General features: G+C 44.6%; 1 protein-coding gene across 1 annotated transcript in view; it reads left to right on the forward strand.

Moving 5' to 3' along the window:
- The first annotated feature begins 303 nt into the window (after positions 1-303).
- klf12b (Kruppel like factor 12b) overlaps positions 304-20,027 on the forward strand; it is a 42,314-nt gene continuing 22,590 nt past the window's right edge. The window contains exons 1-2 of the mRNA XM_080478123.1: positions 304-688; positions 17,714-17,796. Of these exons, the coding sequence (XP_080334249.1) occupies positions 17,731-17,796 (66 nt within the window). The 5' untranslated portion in view covers positions 304-688; positions 17,714-17,730. The remainder of the gene's footprint in view (positions 689-17,713; positions 17,797-20,027) is intronic.

Raw genomic sequence — 20,027 nt, forward strand, 5'->3', positions numbered from 1 at the left:
AAATATGAATTCCAGACAAGTTTGCTGTGAGGTTAAATGTGCGTGTTGTATACCAGCTAAAAGTTGAACTAGATCCTCGTCCCCTCCGTCTCCTTTAAACGGGGAGGTGCTCCGGTGGTCGCCCCCAGCCCGGGGCTCTCCGCCGCGCTCCGGGAGGGGCGCACACTCACTTCGGACTGTTTGAGAACGGACGCGTCGGAAACCTCCTCGGAGGGGCCCCTTGTAATTCGATGCATGCTGTTAAAGCTTAGAGTATATTGTCTTCCCTTTTGCTTATGAAGCCTCCACCCACCGGCCCACCCTACATTTAGCGGATCATGTGACTCGGGGTAAGTCATTTGCAAGTACAACAGTTCTCTGTGCGCTCCCATTCATTTCCTGAGAACTGCCTGAGCTGAGCAGCTGAGAGGCAGAAGGGGAGGGAGCTGCTCGCTCACTCACTCACACACACACACACACACACACATACACACACACACATACACACACACACACACACATACACACACACACACACACACACACACACACACACACACACACACACACACACACTCACACACATTATCACACGCGTACATACAGAGTGAGAAGAGAGGAGAGGAGAGGAGCGGGAGAGGAGGAGACGAGACAGGAGAGGACTGTAGAAAAGGAAAACAGTCTCCACGGCTCTGCAGCTTCTGACAAGGTCTGTGCATTTTTCTTGTCCTGTTCCTGCGCTGGCTGCTGCTGCTGCTGCTGCTGCTGTGCTTCATTTGTCACGTTGCCGGGCTTTGTGCTTGTGTTCAGTGCGCTTGGTTCAGCTGTCATTGCTCTGTCAAAGCAGATGACAACTCAGATCACCTATGGCATTGTGTTTGGTGTCTGTCAGTGCAGGGGGGGGAAACAAGAGACCCTGCGTGGTGCTGACTGGACATCTAACACCTATCCCCAAATGTGAATTCATAAGCTGTCATGACAAGAAATAAAAGTGATTATACTCTCACTGACTGTTGGCATGGGCAAGCACCTGGACTTCACTGCGCTGGCACCAGTTGTGCTTTGACTCTTTTCTTCTTCTGGAATAAGTCCAAGCAACTTGAAGGCAGATCAGCTGGGACAGTGGAGGAGTGTTGTAAAATAAGACTTGACTGAGCCTCTTGGTGGGGGATCCGAGAGTGTGACAGCACTGCAACAAACTCTCTCAGCACTTCTCAGTGGAGAAAAGTTTGCAGCTTGTCAGAGTTTTGTGCATGTCTTAAGAGAGTTTTGTGTACGTGTGTTTGTGTGTGAGTGGGTGGGTGTGCGTTTGTGTGAAACATTGTTGTGTGTGTGTGTGTGTGTGTGAGAGAGAGAGAGAGAGAGAGATGGGCTTGTTTTTCCTACCAAAGCCTACTGGTGAAGCTTAGAAACAGAGAGACGAGGCTGTTAGCAACGGGTTAAACATTAGGAGGCTCGGGTAGCGGAGGAAGGACACTGGGGTGTGTGTATGTGTGTGTGAGAGAGTGAGTGTGTGTGGGAGTGTTGCAGGGGTGGTGTCTTGGATGTCATCGGCAGCGCTCTCACTTCCAGGGTAATAGTCATTGGTATTGATGGGTGGCTGTCAGAGAGGCAGAGAGCCACCAGGATGGGGAGAGTGGCCGGGGGCTGGCCCTTGGCTGTTATTTTCAATTACAGGGGACCCGGGCAGAGCTGACAGCAAAGGCATTTGTACATCCAGGGAGGGGGGAGGAGGAGGAGGAGGAGGAGGAGGGTCTTTCTGTGTGTCTGTGTGGAGGTGGGGGGGCAGAGTGGGAGGGCAGGAGAGAAAAGGTGGGAGGGGGATGAGACTCTGCCCTCCGCTCCGGGGTTTGATGTGGAAACTAAGCACTGACCTCTGTGACTTTACCCTCACAATGTGGAGAGGCCTGCCTGTAAGTATGTGTTACCCTGCGGATGTTTGTTTGTCTCGGAGCAGGGTTTCGGCCATAAATTAAAAAAATAAAATAAAGGAATCTGCTCTATCGACAGCTATCTAGACATAAAGAGGAGGGGGCGGGGTAGTGTGTGGATGAGACCCCCTGCAGCTCATGGATGTTCAGTGTGGGAGATTAGTGTCCATTTAAAGTCTCACTTATATCCATCTACAAAAGGGCCTTCAGCCCGGGTATGAATGAATAGGCTGATATTATCACACGTGTAAAGTAGACTCCACACTGTACATGAACAGTCAGGAAGAACATTTCTCCACTGAAATGTGTGCATGCAATCAAATCAGTGATTTCTCAGGACTGCTCTCACTCCAAATGGTGTAACCAAATATCAAAAACCTTTTTATTGTCGGTCATTGCAGCGTTTAAGCAGTCAGCGCCTGATATTGATACACCAAAACGCAGCGTGTGTGCCAGCCAATTAGTTAATTACTCAATGTTCGAGCTCAGAGTCTATCAGCTCCAAATTAAAAGCTTATTTGGGGCCACGTGAAGCTTCAAAAACAATGCAATTCTCTTACATGCTCCGTTTACCTCCATTAGCTGCGCTTTTAAACAGTGATTATCTGAGCAATGTACAGAGATGAAAACCGTAATATTTCTGCCGTCTGAGAGATTTGTGAAGTAAGTTGAAACGAAAATGAGATTGAACGTGTGACTTAGAAAAATGGACTAATAGACTTAAATTGAATAAACTGTAAAAATGCAAATCTTAGATATTTACAGAGTGAAACTAAATCAGCATTTCTAAATGCTTAATGCAGCGTTTCTTAATGATTCTTAATTTTCCTTTTGAACTGTTTTCTCAGCAAGCCATTTTTCCCCGCCGCGACGGAGGAAGACATGCCTTCATTCTGCTTGTGTACACAGCAGTACAGTGAGATTTGTCTTCTGCATTTATCCGTCCGTGCCGCCACTGTGCAGCACCCGGGGAGCAGTCGCAGCTTTAGTGGCAATAAGGGTGGGAGACAAAGTGTTGACTTTGACCTTACCCACCCAAATCTCCTGCTCCAGAGATTCAAACAAGCAAACTTCACTCAAACTTTAGGCTACTGCTCCACTTGGCAACTTCACCTAAATTATTTAAGTATGACGGTGCATGTTCACATTTTCACGGCTTCACGTAAGTGAGAAACATGTCGTCCGTCCTTCCTCTTCAGACCAACACATGCCTGCGCTGACTTATTTGACAGCACTGGGGACACATGGTCATTTTCAGTGCTGCTATGTTAAATGTTTGGTTAGGTTTTGCTACAGAAATAACATTTATGTTAAAATTACTGCTTTTGTTTCAGAGACTTCCAATGTCCCGCTCACAATAATGGCCCTTAAAGTTACAGCAATAAAACAATCGTGGTCGTCATGATTATAACAAATCGCATGTTTATGTTGGACATTTGCTGGATTGACTTCTACAGTGATTTTGCTTGAAATAACAGTAGATATTTGAATTGTAGGGATGCCTCACATCTCCTGTTGTTCATCCCCACAACTGCACCAAGCTGCTGCTGCTGCTGCTGCTCCTGCCACTCTGATTCGTTCAATGGATCAACCCCCACTCTGAGACACGGTCCAAGGGTTTATGATAGAGATCAGTACAGGTGAGGGGGGGGGGTACTCAATTAAAAAGCCAATCACCAACGGACAGGCTCTATCTGTCCATCAACACTGCTCAACCCAGGACATTTAATTGCTGGGCAGGATTCCCCCACTAAAGGCATCTTCTGTCAGCCACAGATCACAAAGCACAAATTGGGCCTGTGTTGACAGATTGAATCTCTCAGGAAGAAGTGCTGCGCTCGGGTTGTGTTCATGCTAACATCATGTAGGCTCACATTCGTATTCAGGGAGATGAAATCCTCCGCATTACCCCTAATCAGCTGGGTTAACTGCTGCCATATTGACTGACTGCTTATTGATCCGAGTGGGTGTTATGGAGTGTATCATCATGGATTGCAGATAGGCTATGGTGCTCTGTGTGACTGGAATTGTGCAACTGTAAGACGAGGCCCAAGAGGGAAGGAAGGATAATTAAAGAAGTCTCATACGATCACAACGTGTGTCCAAACGGCAGGTATTGTTTATAAAGGGTGGCACCTGATATCCAGAGCTGTATGTTCGGTATATGCGGCAATGAAACTGACCACTGACACAGAACTACACCCACACGCACATTGTTATATTTGTCATGAGCTTAAGCAAACAGGCAGAAGCCAAAAAGATAACTTAATAGGACTATCTTAAACGGTTTCCAACCGGGGGTATGTGACTCCCTCAGGGGATTGCCAGAGATCACAGAGTTGTAAATATTAGATTTGTCAAAGAAAACCACGATAAGAGACTTTCTGCAACATAGAGCGTGGACGTCAAGTAGCCAAATAATGGTCTAATAACTCATGACCAACCGTAATTAATAATGGTCTCTTGTTTTAGTGCAAAGAAGCACGATTTATACATCACTTCATTTAATTCAGCTTTTTACAAAACACATTCTGAAGAACTTTCATTCCACCGTGGAGAAATTATGAGTAGTAGTTACTATTAATCCTCGGGGCTGGACTGGACCCTCTGGTGGGCTCCTTTCTGGCTCACGGGCTGTATGTCTGACATCAATGATCAAGAGGGAAACGGCTCAAGCCTTTGGATATATAGATGACAGCATTTGGCTTCAGTTTAACGCTTTAGCAGGAAAGGCAGGGAGCCACTAGTTTCGACAAAAACGGGATAAATCAGAGTCAAAAATTGAGTTTTTTTTGTGCCGATGATTCATTCAGAATAATAAAACATGCAGTGGTAGCAGTGCTAAACTTCCTGAGGATGAACTCATAATATTTGTAGGTGATGTTTACAAGCTGAAGTCCCTGCCCTGTTATTTCATCATGTCAGGGGATGACAAAATGTTCTTGGTTTTCGTGTGTGGATTCAACCTTTGACCCGAGTGTCCAGCCCACATTTGTTTACCAAATTGAGTTAAGGGTGTACATGGAGTACATGTGTGTTTAGTCACAGAGAGAGAGAGAGAGAGAGAGAGAGAGAGAGAGAGAGAGAGAGAGAATGGAAAGTATTGTGCAACAGCTACTGGCTCTGAGGTTGAAAGTGTAAATAGTGAAAAAAGTACAATCTAACAGGAGCGATTACAGCTCAACAAACATCAATGTGAAGAATTTTGAGTCGTTGCCACACAGTTTTGTTAAAAACCTATAAAGACAATCACATAACAAGCTACTGTTGAGCAACCAAACTTCTCTTTGGCTACCAAGTAAACCCGTCAGACAACAAACATACTTTAGGAGAAGCTGATTTTAAAGTGATGTCTGACCATTACGTTGAGCCAAGTTTTGGGTTTTTTTCTCGGTTTGAGCAATGACACCAACTCCAGAGTAGCACACTCAGTGCTTACTGGAAGTGACTCACCGAGCACAACTTGCCCCCAGACTCTGATTTAAAGTCGTTTGACATCTTTCCATGGCTCAGATGGAAAGGTATGTCTTTGCAAGTCCTTTCTATCCCTGATAATGTTTCCTCTTTCAACGTAATTTACTCTAGCCAAATATGGTTGGTTGACAGTAGAAAGGAGACAAGGAAGGAAGCTAAGAAAGTAAAGCAGAGCTGTCAAAGTCAGCATTTTCAAAAACCTTTTCGGACTATTTCTGGCCTGTTTTTTTTTTTGTTTAGTTTTTTTTTTCAAACAGTTTCCTTTCACAGAATCTTTGGGGAGTTTTTTTTTTTTTTATTCTTGAGCCTCTGTGCAGATGATTTCAGCAGACCTGCGTGAGGATGCTGCATGGATCAGAGTGAACTGTGTTTCCAGTTGTACTGTAGGTCAACTGTTAGGGGAGGAAATTATGCAAACAGCATGTGGGATCCATTTGGGAGGGCTGTGGCGTTCTACGCAGCCCAACTCAGGTTCACTACGGACCCGAACTCTTCTCCGATCGTTGCTTGCACCAGGTATGGCGGAGTATCGGCTGCGAAGGAGAGGAAAAATAATCGAAGTGAAGGCGTGAGTAGATGAGTAATAGAGGTAAACACAGCTGCTGGCTTTTATTGAGTGGCGTTGGAGAGTTGGAATGGGTCAAACCAGGGGGAAAAAAACTCGGTGAGCAAAAATAACAGCACACATTTGATGTAATGAGTGTCAGTGTGTTGGAATGTTTTGATTGGTCCGTGATTGTCTTTTTCCATGTGCTGGGTATTGGGGCGGATTTGGTTGTGTCAGCACAAAGTGAGGTGAGATAGGGTAGGCACTCCGTGATGCTGCATCAGGAGGACTCTGCGAGACTATTAAACACTAAGGAATATGCTTATATACTTGTTCATGTGTATGTATGCATGCGGCTGTTTGTACCGCAGCAGATATAGCAAGTGAGAAAAAAAGGGCAAAGAAAAAGAAAGTAAAGAAAACCCAAAAACAAATAAAAAAAACCAAGTGTGTGTTTAAATGCTTGAGCTGATATTATTTCTACGTGAGTTGTTTACAGTTGATACTGTCGATGAGTCAGTGTATTGATGCTCCTGCATGCTTGCATTGCACAGTTATTGTAAAACATGTAGGTCGATCTTTGAGAGTGCATGTGAGTGCACATGTGCTGCGATGCTTTCAGAAGACCGGCTATTGTGAGTTGTATGTACACAGTGCATATGTTGGGGGAAGGGGGATCGCATTCAGGCATACAGGAAGACAAGTGCACACACACACACACACACACACACACACACACACACACACACACACACACACACACACACACACACACACACACACACACACACACACACACACACACACACACACACACACACACACACACACACACACACACACACATACGCTATCAGAGCCTAGGGGGGATAAAAGGCAGTAGCCTAGTCAAAGAATTCCCCATTAGGGCAGGAGTGTACTGTCATCCCTTGGGGGTCCGGGGAGAGTATGTGGGTGGTTGTTGGTAGTGGTGGTGGGAAGGAAGCAGGGGATTGTAAGGATGCTAATCTAATGCATCCCATCGCTCTGTTAGGGCAGGAGATGGGAGCAGAGTTTCACTGTGACCTCTTGTTCTCTGTCTGTAGAAACCAGCTATAACATGGAACCGTGAACGGAGCCGCGGCTGCGGTACTTGCTTATACCTTTGCAACATGTCCTCATGGGCATTTATTCCTAACACAAGCTGTCAACAATGTTTGATATTTCTCTGTTTTCCGTGGTTTCCTGTCACGGCACTCATGAAGCATTCATAAGGAAGTATTCACTGGATTTATATTATTTTATTTATGGGGAACTCTGTGCAGAACCATGCCCGCAATGTAACTCTGTCAGCTTGAGACGATTAAGTACTACAGTGTGGTCACCTTAGCTGAGGACCTGCGAACTGAGTGTAAATAAGAGACTCATCCAGAGTCACCGAGTGCATTTTTGTATTGATCCACCGGTGCAAACCTCTTTCCCTTCCCCTCTCTCGCTCTCTCTCTCTCTTGCTCTCTCTCTCTCTCTCTCTCTCTCTCTCTCTCTCTCTCTCTCTCTCTCTCTCTCTCTCTCGCTCTTTTTTCCCTTCTCTATGTTTATTGTACATTTATGGCGCGTTAACTTCACTGTAAACATGTAAAAAAAAAAAATAAAAAAAATCTCCCAATATCTTCCTGACACGCTGTTCCAAGTACTTCACACGTTTATCCTGGTGTGACTGACTCCACCTCCCCCTCCGCTGGTACAAGTGAGGTTTTTGTGTCAGAGGCTATTTTAGATGCACAGCCACTGACCCTACTGCATTTACTGAGGTGACTGACTGTGTGTGTGTGTGTGTGTGTGTGTGTGTGTGTGTGTGTGTGTGTGTGTGTGTGTGTGTGTGTGTGTGTGTGTGTGTGTGTGTGTGTGTGTTCCTCAGAGGTCACTATATTATGTGAAAGCAAGGAGACCTCACAGTGAATTGGGTCTTCAGGAGCTGTTTAATGGCGTCCGTTTGTGGTTTCCTTGGCGTTGAACTCAGTCCAGCCCACGTGCTGCATATTTAACTTCTTCTTTCTCATGATTACATCAAAATGGTCCTCAATTGGACATAAATTGTCTAGAATGGTGTCACAAATTGCTTTGACTTCTCAGTCGAAGCTCACTTCAGTAACGCCACCTTACTTTAGAGCTGTCACGGTCACAGATTGTTTAGCTGTTTCTCTGCTGCATTTGAGGCACATGATGCAAGAGGATGTCAGACTCTTCTGTTTACCTCTTCTCTGGAGCACTGTGGAGGAGTGTGTGTGTGCGTGTGTGTATTTTTGCAGGGTTCGTGCGTGTGCATATTGTAGGTGTATGTGGGTGGCTGGTTGTGTTGAATGGGCATCCATATTCTTCTTTCATGGGCTGAGCTGCAAAACTGTGAGCGAGCTCATGTGTACGTGAGTGTCTGTCTCCTAATGTGGAGGTAGAAGGCAGATATGGCTCATTGTGGGGGCAAACAGAAGTCACACGGTTTGTGACTGTGTGTGTGTGTGTGTGTGTGTGTGTGAGTGTGTGCGTGTGTGTGTGCATTAACCAGATTGCAGACTCGAGCAGAGGCTCAGGAAGTCAGCTTTAGAAGAAGTTCATCTGACACTCAGACAGACAGCGACAAACCAGACAGCGACCAAGTTGTCTTTTCGTTTTGAGTGTTTCCTCTCAGAATAAACAGCTTCTTCATTTCCCACAGTTTCACAAGATGTTGAAGTGACGGAGGTGGTATTGGTGGAGGTGGGGATCTTTCACAATGACAGAGAGTCACGGAAAGAAAAAAAAAAAAAAAGATTATAAAAAAAGAAAATGTCCCTTTTGTTCGAGTGAAAGCTGGTATTTTAAAAAGATAATGTGTGTTGAGGTTTTTTTTTTTTTTCTAAACGTTTGACATATTTAACAAGAGACGCTGGAGACGTAGCTGCTTAAAGTATTATTACTTGCACTCTTTGTTCTGGCCTGACATCCCCTTAAAATTAAAATCTGGTGTTTGAACTGGTTTTTAAAGCATGAAATAATGCTCGGAGGTCATTGTTTTCTCCCCTCACTGCTGTTTCTTGTTTATTTCTGTTCATGGCCACAGTTTGTTAATTAATATCGCGTGTTTGTGGTGTAAACACAATCACAGTGTTGTACATCGTGTACACTCAGCCGTGTGTGTGTGTGTGTGTGTGTGTGTGTGTGTGTGTGTGTGTGTGTGTGTGTGTGTGTGTGTGCGCGCACGCCCAGTGAGGGCAGTGGACTTGCGCTGCATCCGGCGACCTCATCCCCCTCATCCTGACAGGATTACTGACACAGGATCCCCCTGCCCCTGGCAGAAATAGCAAGGACCCAAGGGCAATCCACCAGAATATGGGAACTTCCGTGGGCCTTGCTCGCGCGTGTGTGTATATTTGTGAGTGTGTGTGCGTGTATTTGCATGGGTATCAGCTCTCTATAAATGGAGCTGGTTTCCTCTCAGGTGCTGTGCTTCTTGGCTCAGGAAAGAACAACATGAGTTCACTGCTCTCTCCATCCCTCTACATCTCTCTCTCTCTCTCTCTCTCTCTCTCTCTCTCTCTCTCTCTCTCTCTCTCTCTCTCTCTCTCACACACACACACACACACACACACACACACACACACACACACACACACACACACACACACACACACAGTCATGTTTCCATCACATTAAAGGGCCTTGACATAAAACAATTTCATGGAAACTTGCATTATAGTCAGTGTATCTACATTAAAGGGACTTTATACTTGCCCCCCAAAATTGAGGTGAATACCACCGTGTGACCGTGGAAACAGATTTGTGTCCTCACAGCAATTTGGTGCGACATAAATATACCGGAATAAAAAGAAGAAGACTTTGCTGAACAACATGTGCAAGGCAAGAAATCCCCGTCCTGCCATCAAATACATTCACACGCTGTATGCTGCATATGAAGGGAAAAGACATAAAGGCGACTTACATAATCAAGTCATTGTGGAGGGATGAAAAAAAAACGTCACACTGAATTGTTGCAGAGCTCATTTTCACATTGAATACCTAATCAAACCCAATAACCCCGGGATCCTTTAACCTTAAGTCACACCAGCTCTGCATCACTCAGACTTCCATGTTTGACAAAATAATAACTAATTACTGAGTTTGCTGTTAGAAAAATTCCAAATGTAATGATTTAATGTGTATTTCTTTTTTTTTTTTTTTTTTAATGGATGAGGACATACATGTGCATTCGTGCGAGGATTTCTTGAAGCTTGGTTTCACCACAATGGAGCTTGATGTTGATTCTGACACGTGGATCGATGTAATCAATACTCATCCGTTTCCATTTGCATTTAGCCTGTGAAAATGGCGTTGGTGTCCCTCTGTAGATCTTCCTCATTCTGTACTAAATCTCTCTCGCACTTTTTGCAAGTCTTTTGTTGACACTATCCTCTTTACAACTGGTTTTAACAAAGATCATACGAGGCACAACCGTCGAGCGATGACTCAGTGTCAGTGTTTGCGTCGTGTTTATTTGCGGGTGACAGACTCTGGTTTGTCTTGCATCATTTATATGCCATTTAGGTGTTTATCATAAACACTGATTTTCAGCTCGCAGGACCTGATAAGTTATACGTGCTTGAAATTGTTTCATTACAAGACCAGAATCTTCTGCCTTTTAATATCCATGTTCATATTAAAAAAAAAAAAAAAAAAAGTGTTTTTCCACCGCGGAACAGCTTTCCTCCTGAGAGGACATTGGCAGGGTGTTTTAAGGTAAAATAACATGAGTTGAGTGCATCTTTTAAGGGCTTTTTAACCCTAAAGGGAGCTATTTTCTGTCTTTTTTCTGTCTTTTTTTTTTTTTTTAAGAGGCAATGCCTATAAGCTGTGGTTTGCCATTGTACTTGTCGGCAGTCAGAGAAGTCCAGGCTTTCATGAGCGGAGAGGTAGCGGCACTCTGCTCTCTTGAGCCCTGTTCAAAAATGTCCCAGAAGCATCCAAAAGACTTCGCTGGCTGCTCCTGCCAAGGAAAATACGGCTTATGAAATGGAAATTCTGAGACCATTCACAGAGTGCCAGCAATGATTAGGAAAAAAAAAAAAAAGACTATGTCCATGTCAGTACATCCAGGAGTGAACTCTGAGAGGAAATCACACTTGCCCACCTTGTGCCTCAACACTGTCAGGTATGCACTGTTTGGTGTAGAATATCGTTAAAGGGAAATTCCAACAGCTTCATTCATTTTGCAGTGATCAAGGCGAAGACCGCTCAGCTTTTAAGAACAATCGTCACCAAGTGTTGTCGTATCAAGTAAGATTAGCCCTCGATTATGTGCTTACAGGTTAGAAGGAAATCCATCCATCCATCTATGCATCTTCTCAAGCACTTCATCCAACTCGAGGGTTGCAGTGCGCTGGAGCCGATCCCAGTTCGCTATGAGTGAAGGGAGGAAACAGCGCCAGTCCATCACTGGACAAACACAGAGACACAGACAGCACACACCCATGGGCAATTAAAAGTCACCAATTAACCTTATGCCTTTGGACAGGGCGGAAACCAGAGTAAACAAAGTGGAAAGTCCACACAGAAAAGCCCTCACAAACAATCAGGACTTGAACCAGAGACATTCCTGCGATGAAGCAAGAGTCCTGACACGCCAAATGAGTATATTTAGTAACTTCTCCATTTCTTTTCTTGTATCTCTTTGAAACTAACACATTGGCGTACATGACTCAATCTTCCAATTGGGAAATATGAACGAAATGAGGTAAAACTATCTGAAAATTGGTGACAGCATAGGAGAATAAAAGTGTGTCACTTTTTAAACATAGACCTAATGTGTCCACTAGGTCCTATTTTGGGTAACCTACTTTTTTTTTTTTAGCAAAAAAACACATCATACTGTCAGACTGTAGAACTTAACAGTGTATATAGATTATGACAACAGACTTTCATATGTTTTTATAGAAATTCAGATGAAAGAATACCCTATTTGGAATAAACTTGAACCTGCAAATTGTGATCAGTGTTTAATATTTTATATACTCCAATGGTACTTCATCAATTTTCTTTTTATTCCTTATTTGTTTTCGTACCTTATTCGAAATAAACATTTCAATCAATCAATCAATCAATCAATCAATCAATCAATCAATCAATCAATCAATCAATCAATCAATCAATCAATCAATCAATCAATCAATCATTGTTTTTGTTGATGTTGTTTGTTTTTAATGGTAAATGTATTTCACTTATATCACACTTGAGCAGTCCCCAAAGCATTTTACATTGTTAATCACATTCACATTGGGGTTCATTGTCTTGCTCAAGGACACTTCAACATGTGGACAGATAGGGAATTGTACCTAGAAAAAAAATAAATACATGGAACTATAAAAACAATGTTTTAAAACACTGACAAATTGGTGTCCAATGATCAAAAAATATTTAGATATTCAGTTGGATTATGAGAATTCTAGGCTCCATTGTTATGTCATGCTTAACACATTGGTAATCAGACAGCTTCTCATCAAACTGCTTTTTCAACCATCCATTGATTATGTCAGGGCTTGGCCAACCAGGGAGAGACCAAGAGCCACAAAAATTGCGATGGTAATCCAAAGAGCCACATCAAACACGTGAACTTATAAACAATCTCCCTCTCTCACACAGAAATCAAATGACATAAAGTGAAAATACATACACAATGGATGAAACATCTCCGTATGGGATTAAAAAAGTTAGACAACAGTCGACACGGCGTGGATTTACAGCATTAATAGGAATGATTTCACCCTCAGCTCACAAAAATACACAGGGACTGTCTGCAAATTGCAAACTGCAAAACCGCTACAACAGCGAAGACACATACTACAAACCACATATCACTATCAAATCAAGTGTTGTAGTGTGATCAAGTGAAGGCTGCAGCGAGTTTGTTGACACTGCAGTCAAAACTAGTCACGTTATTAGATATTTTTGTGGTATTTTTCTCCGCTTTTGCAGCAGTTTGTAATTTGCAGAGGGTCCCTGCACTCTGGTCACACAGCTGGCTGCTCATAGAGAACAATGTTGTTTCTGCTGCTCCAAAGACAATTACTTTCCACCAAATTGAGCTTGTAGCATATTGCTTACCTCACACCGACGGGAAAGAGGCGTCAATTGTGTGTTGAGGACGTTTAGTTAAAGAGTTATTGATGCCGGAACTTTACCGAGCTGCTCCCAGCAGGTGTATCTGTGTCTGTGTCTAATCCACCAATTAACTCCAACTTCTCCGTGCTGGTGTATCTGTACCTGAGCTTTGGTTTACTTGCCATTGTACGCTCTAACTAGCCCAACCTGCCAAATATAGTTTAGCACCGGCGATCAGCGCAGACGATTATAGACGTTACTTTATTTACTTTATTTCTAGCGTAGTTATACCTAATAGTTCTGTTAATTTATCATCTTCTGTTATTCCTTTATTGTTCTCCCATGGTTATTATCTAACGGACGTTGCGGTCGATCACTGTGCGGGTTGGCCACCCTTGGATTATACATATCACCTGCTAAGCCTGGACAACCTTCCATGTCTGAAGCGCCACGCTATTATTTCTGTAGGATTACTGATTCTATTGGCTTTCTGAAGCAGCACTGGCCTGAGTAGGTTGGAGATTCAGGCCTTCTGAACCTTCAACCAAATCAAGTGCCATTATTTGCCTGGATGCCGTTACTCTTTAAGTCTTAACTCTGCAGGGAACAGTTTGAAAGGCTCTCAGCACCAGAATCAGGCCAACAAGATGAGGTCATGAACAGGCACAGCAGCAGAGTGAGACTGAAAATCAGCTGTGATTCAGCCGAGGCTGTATTGTGTCTACACTGCCAGCAAAAGAAGATCAATATGGCTTTCATTAAATATATATTAAACCCTTATATTTGAAGGTCTACAAAAGTGTCTCCAAGTCCCTTTGTATGTCAAGCTCTCTCTTGGTTACCTTTTCACTGAGGATGTTGTGAATATATTCAGCTGAAAGCTTTGGCTTTTCACAAAGTTCTTGCACAGACTTGTCTCAAAAGAGAGGAAGTGGAGAGTGCGGGTTGTAGGCCGTTATCAGGCCAATGTGTCACATTGGGGTGTCCAGGGGCACAGAAGAGGGAAGTGAGCCACGGCGCAGAGGCCAGAGGCAGACGGCGCAGGCAAAACACAGGAAATGCCCATCTAATATCACCTTCAGCTCTGTTTGTGTTTTTATGCATTTGTACATAAAGCACTGAATAATAATTAACTTCTCATTTGAAACACTTTCAAATGTTTTTTCTTCATATTTTCCTCTTTTTTGTCCCTCATCTCTTTTTCCTCTTCTCTTTGCTGGAGGACTGGATGGGAGGGGGGTCTGTTGGCATTCTTGCACCGTGTGCTTTGCGCTCGACCGGGCCTTGGCTCTGGTCCATATCCCCTCTCTACCCTCTCTTGCCTCTCTGACTCCTGCCCTTCCCCTCCTTCCCCCCCACTAAGCACCCCCCCACCACCACCACCTCCTCCTTCAACTCCCCTTGATTGCTTCCCCAACCACTCCTCTTGCCAGCAACTCTGTGCCCCTCAACAGGCCCCCAACCCTCTCTCACTTCCTTCGCTATCACCTACCTTAATCCTTCCACATGTTCTTCCCACAGTTCATTGCATGCTTCCCTTCCTTTAACCTTTCTCCCCCCCCCAACCCCACCCCCACCCCCCCAGCCCATGGCAGCAGGTCCAGCCTCTGTGACACAGATGCACCCAGTTGCTCTGGGCGCTCGACATAGGAACAAAGCATTGGCGGGGCCCGTCTGTTGCAGTGTGTTTCAGGGTGTGTGTGTACAAGTAGGTCCACATGACAGCCAGAGATGAGAGAGAAAGCAGAGGCACGGTCGCGCACAAAATCTGGTTGAATGGGGTTGTTGAAGCCCAACTTTTACTGGAGAAAAAAAAAAAAAGGTATTCGATGGCTTTGCATGTGAACACCCATCATTCACCCCTGTTTACACTCTGACAAACCCACAGAGATTACTGCAACCCACCCAAATCTCCAACCCTTACCTTTAACATGTGTAACTGAAACTAGACAGTTGTTTTAACACATTCCATTTAAATGTCAAAATGTCTGCAGCACGCTGGTCCTACAGATATAAAGTTGCTTTTCTGCTTGTTTTGGCTTTGTACATGCTTTTTTCTCTATGACTGTGTAGAATGCTTAATGTCACTCATGTACTTGGAAGGTCAGAGATTTTCTGACTGTTTTGTTCAGTTTTAATCTGGCAAGTCTTCCGCTAGCACTAGTTGTTTCAGCACAAAGTCAGTAGCCATCAGCCAAATGCGAGATATAGTACCTACCTGGGGTCGCGGGTATGGATATGCAGTGGGAGTCTCGGTTCATGCTTGGAAATGCATTAACAGATATAGGTGAATACAGACTCACAACAAGAGCAGAAAACATGAAAATATGTATATGACCGGAGCGTTTTTGCTGTTAGAGCTGTTCTCAGTCATCACCTGCTCCCTCTACCTTCCAGGGATATTGTTGGGGACGGGAGGGCTTGTAGGAGGGAGAAATGAGATGCCTCAACACTCCACTGCCCTCCTCTCTCCATCCAACTCCCCCACACACCTGGGATGGCCATTTCATTTCTGAGTGCAGCAAATGGAAAGGTGATCTTAATCTACCCTGTTTCCTTCTAACCCCCCCCCCCCCCCCCCCCCCCCCCCCCCCCCCCCCTCCCACACACAGTGCCTCATACAGCTGATGGACAGAGCACTGCTGCCTGCCTGAGCCTGCCGACAGCAGACCAAATTTAGTGATAGAGCACACGAGATACGCTTTGGTTTATCGACTTCAACAAAATCTCCTCATTTCACACTCAATCCTTGTTCTTATTTTTAATCTCTGTCATTTGTAATCTTCAAATAATAACCGACAAAGGTGATCCTCCCAGATGAAAAGCGGTTGACCCCCTCTTAGCTGTTGGTCCAGCTGTGGGGTCTCTCTCAATGCAGTCAGCTTCTTGGTCATTACAGCCGTGAGCGGAGTAGAGGCCATTGATTCTTTATGAATAGCCTTGTGCAGACGAGTTCATTAGGAAGGTGCTCATAAACGGATGGATTAGCTGGTCTTTAGCCATATGAAGAAACATTGCTTTCAGAGGCGTAGAACTTACACAAGAATGTGCTCTACCAAAGTCTTGAGGTATTTGGATTCTTGCGTTTCCAGTAGCACAGAGAAAAGTAAGTAAGGAAACTTGTGAAACTCAATAATGAACCTCCAGACAATTTGTTCTAAGAGAAGAAATGAAGATTTAATCTGAACAGTCCCTCTTCCAATGTTTCTTCTGGATAGGAGTCAAAATCTTCTGGGGTAAAAAGAAATATATGCAGAAACCAGAAGGATTCTCATCTTGGGCAAAATAAATGAGAATAAAAACCCTCACGTTCTGCCTCTCTTCGTGCACTTCTTACCCTGCTCCTCAACACATGTCTCCAGGCTGGACTGAGGCTGCAGCTCCACCCGCCTCGCCGTTACTATGGCAACGCTATCTGGGCCTACCAAGACCTGAAGCCGAAGGACATCCTGGACAACAATACAATAGCAGCACAGCCAGGGTACCTGAGGGACTTAGACCTGAGAGGCGAGATCTGGGGGGGGTGGGGGGGTTGCAGTGTGAGGGAGGTAATCCTCCCTCTTTCTCTACCTTCTCTACCTCCCTCACACACAAGCGCAGTCAGGATTAGCCTTTTGCGTGACATTCTGCGAGGTACAGGAACAGTACATGGTATTAAGCGATATTGCTCTAAGACTTTACCAAAGAAATGCTTTTTTTTTATGATCAAGTGGATTTAATTGGTGAATAAAGAAAGCTTGATTATTGGACAGGTTGTTCGGATGTCGAGGTGTTTGATGCTGTTAGATGGTCCGCCAGGCAGGCACATAGAAATAATATATGACATTCATCAGTGGCTGAGCTTTTTACTCAGCATATTAACGGTCACAATGGACCCGGTGCTGCTGACTGTAACAATTGGGCAACCAACCCCGGTGCTGGTGCCAGCAGTGTAGAGTAATAGAGATGTTTAGCGTCTATTTGCCTTGCTTGCATTCTTCCATGTACTGCTGCTAAAATAATAAGAGGGAGGGTTACCTCAGGTCGGCCCCAGCTGAGGGATACGGAACACGCATTGTTGTCATTGGCTCAATCTGGCTATCTCTCTTAAAGCCACAGCGGAGAGTTGAGGAGTTGGGCACTGCTGCCCAATTGACAGATGAACGCGGACGACTCCGTGTACGTGTGCATCATGTGGTGTTATTATTGCATAAATCATCAGCGATGCATTAAAATGTCTTCAGGAGTTTTCAGAAATTTAAACAGACATTTGTTTTCATTCTGCACGTGCTCAGAGTGTCTTTGGTGTCCCATTCTGCTGATGCCCTTGCTGCTGAGAAACTGCACATCAAGGCATGTGCACGTATCCCATTGAAGTCTTAAGAGGAATTTTTTTTTTTCAGTGTTATGAAGTGTTATTAGCCCCACAGCAGTCCACCAGGCAACTGAACATTTTTATTACGGAGGAGAGGGAGTCATGCTGAGCACTGGCTGAGTTTACACAGTTACTGTGCATCTTTGTGTCTGTCAGCTTCTGATGATTTCGAAACATCAATTTGCGTCTATTTTAAATGTGTTTATTTCTCAGTGGGTGCAAGCACAACATTGTAGATGTCCATGTGTGAATAACTGAGTGTGGGACCTGCTTAGTCATGCTGAAACACCCGTCTTACACCTCCTCTGTGTTCCTTCACAGGCAGCCCAAGAAACAGGATGTTAATGCTTGACGGAATGCCTGCAGTCCGAGTCAAAGCCGAGCCCCTGGAATCGGAACAAGGGGTAAGAGAGCAGTTGTTTTCCAGACAATCCCCCCCCCCTCTCTTTTTTTTTCCTGCTTTCCTTTCCTTCTTTCCTCCTCCCGGCAATGGGACGATAATCACTCCCAGGCCTATGCAAGTGAGTGACTGAGAGAGTGAGCATGGGGCCTGAGAGGAGTGGTCGGAGAGCATGGTAGTAAGCAGAGTGAAGGGAGCAACCAAGAAGGGGAGGAGAGCCACAGCTGGAGCAGGAATGCATTGGGGTCTTTTGGGGAGGTGACTGGAGCCAGCAGAGAGTCCGTGCTGGGGGTGCTTGCACAGATGTAGTCACTTCTCTCGGGGGGTAGGGTTGCATGGGAAACTCTTAATCTTATCTATCTGCGTCTGTTCCTGCTTCTCTACGTCTTTCAGTTTCTCTTTATCCTCCCTTGCCAGGCTTTTTTCACAAACGCACACAAATGATCTCGCTCTCTCGCACACGGCGAACACAAATGCACCACACCACGCTGCACACTCTCCTCTGCAAACACTATCGCAGCCTCATCTCGTCCTCCACTGTATCTCACACATGCCTCTACTTTCTCACAGAGCTCCATGTCACCTCTGTGTTGCTTCTATCACTCAATATGAATTTGTCACATAGAGGGGCCTGTCACCACAAGCCTCGCCAGTGCTGATGAATTAGCAGCAGCAATGCTATGTGTATTTGATGACTTTGTTTTTACTCCAAAAGCTGCGTCTTGCGGATACATTTAATGTATTTCTATGTCCATTGCAATTCTTCACACCGGCCATGTGAGGTACAATCAAGCCACCTCCTGCGAGGTTTTTCATGGTCCACATACCGTATGAGTGCTCTCTGGTCTGACGTACCTAGAAATAAAGAAGTAGTCTTGTTATGGTGAAGCTGTTGCTAGGTTACTGAGGCTCTGTGTTACTGCCACAGCTGTGTGTGCAGTGAGTGCAGACCACTTGGTAATCATGATGAATTAGTGGTCCCATATTATCGGTTTTCATTCATAACATATCAATAATATCTTCAGCTCGAACACGTTGAGAAGTTGCGTGAGATGTTGCGATGAGCCCGAGAGCGTTTACGCATGATGGATTTGAAAAATACCGGCGACTGATAACCCACCGGGTTATCTGAGGTCTTGTGTTTGTTGGCGGCGAAGGTGCTTTGTGTTGATAAAAAATGAATCCGTCTCCCTGCATCCGAGGGCTTTGACAAAGAGAGCATCAGGTGGTTACCTTCTGGGTGTCCTGCTCTCAAATGTGTCTCGAGGGTTTGAGAGCCGGGCTGCTGCACCGCTCCCTAATACCTGGGGTTTTGAAATCATCCCCCTTGTAGTGATGTCAGTCACAGACAGGATGTGAGCACTGCAGCCCACACAGCTTTGAAGTGCACCGAGATCCAATCTTGCCCTAACAGACTGAGCTTCCCTTTCGATGGCAGACGCAGACAGACAGTTTAGGCTGCTGCCGAAATGTGGTCTTCATTTGGGTGGCGTAGGGCCAAGGGCTTGCTGGAAATGGTCTGCCTCGTTAGACGATTCGCCTGCAAGGGGCTGGAAAATCTGCCCTGCTAACCAGTATCCCCTAATAAAGACAATGGCATGAGGACAGAGGCAAGCGGGCGGGTCGAGCGTATCTTTATATGTGTGTCAGCGTGTGTGTGTGTTTAAGAATGTGTACATGTGTGTTTCTGTCAAAATGATGGTGGGGGTGGCATAAGTTTTCCATTTCTGGTTGCTGAGATGTTTGAAAAGCTGACCCTGAAATGCAACCAAGTTTCTGCTTTGCATTCTTGTGTAACACAACACACTTCTTTGTTTTAACCTCTCAACACAAGCATTTCCTTGCTTTTATTCTTAACAGAAGTAGCCAAAGGAAACAGGCTTTCGGGATCGAGCCATATCACAAATTTTCACATATTGCAATTAAATTGGCTCAGAAAGCTTCTGAATACAGCCGATAACACTTTTTTTTTTTTAATTCAATCTGAGAATTCTATCTATTAGCTAACATGTGTAACGTTTAAAAAAAAATTAAGTAATAAAGAATCAGAAAAAAAAAACGTGTTTTTCTTTTCCTAATATGAACAGAACATGCGATCCAAAGGAAACCACATTTAGCATCTTGTTGAGTCGCTATACTATAATTATGCTTTATTATGGCAACCAGCTGTAGCTGTAACCTGTATTTTTAGTTGTCTAATCTGAAAACTAGATGTCTTGATGACAACCTGACAAT

This window comes from Lipophrys pholis (assembly GCF_963383615.2).
Source record: "Lipophrys pholis genome assembly, chromosome: 13".
Taxonomy (NCBI): domain Eukaryota; kingdom Metazoa; phylum Chordata; class Actinopteri; order Blenniiformes; family Blenniidae; genus Lipophrys; species Lipophrys pholis.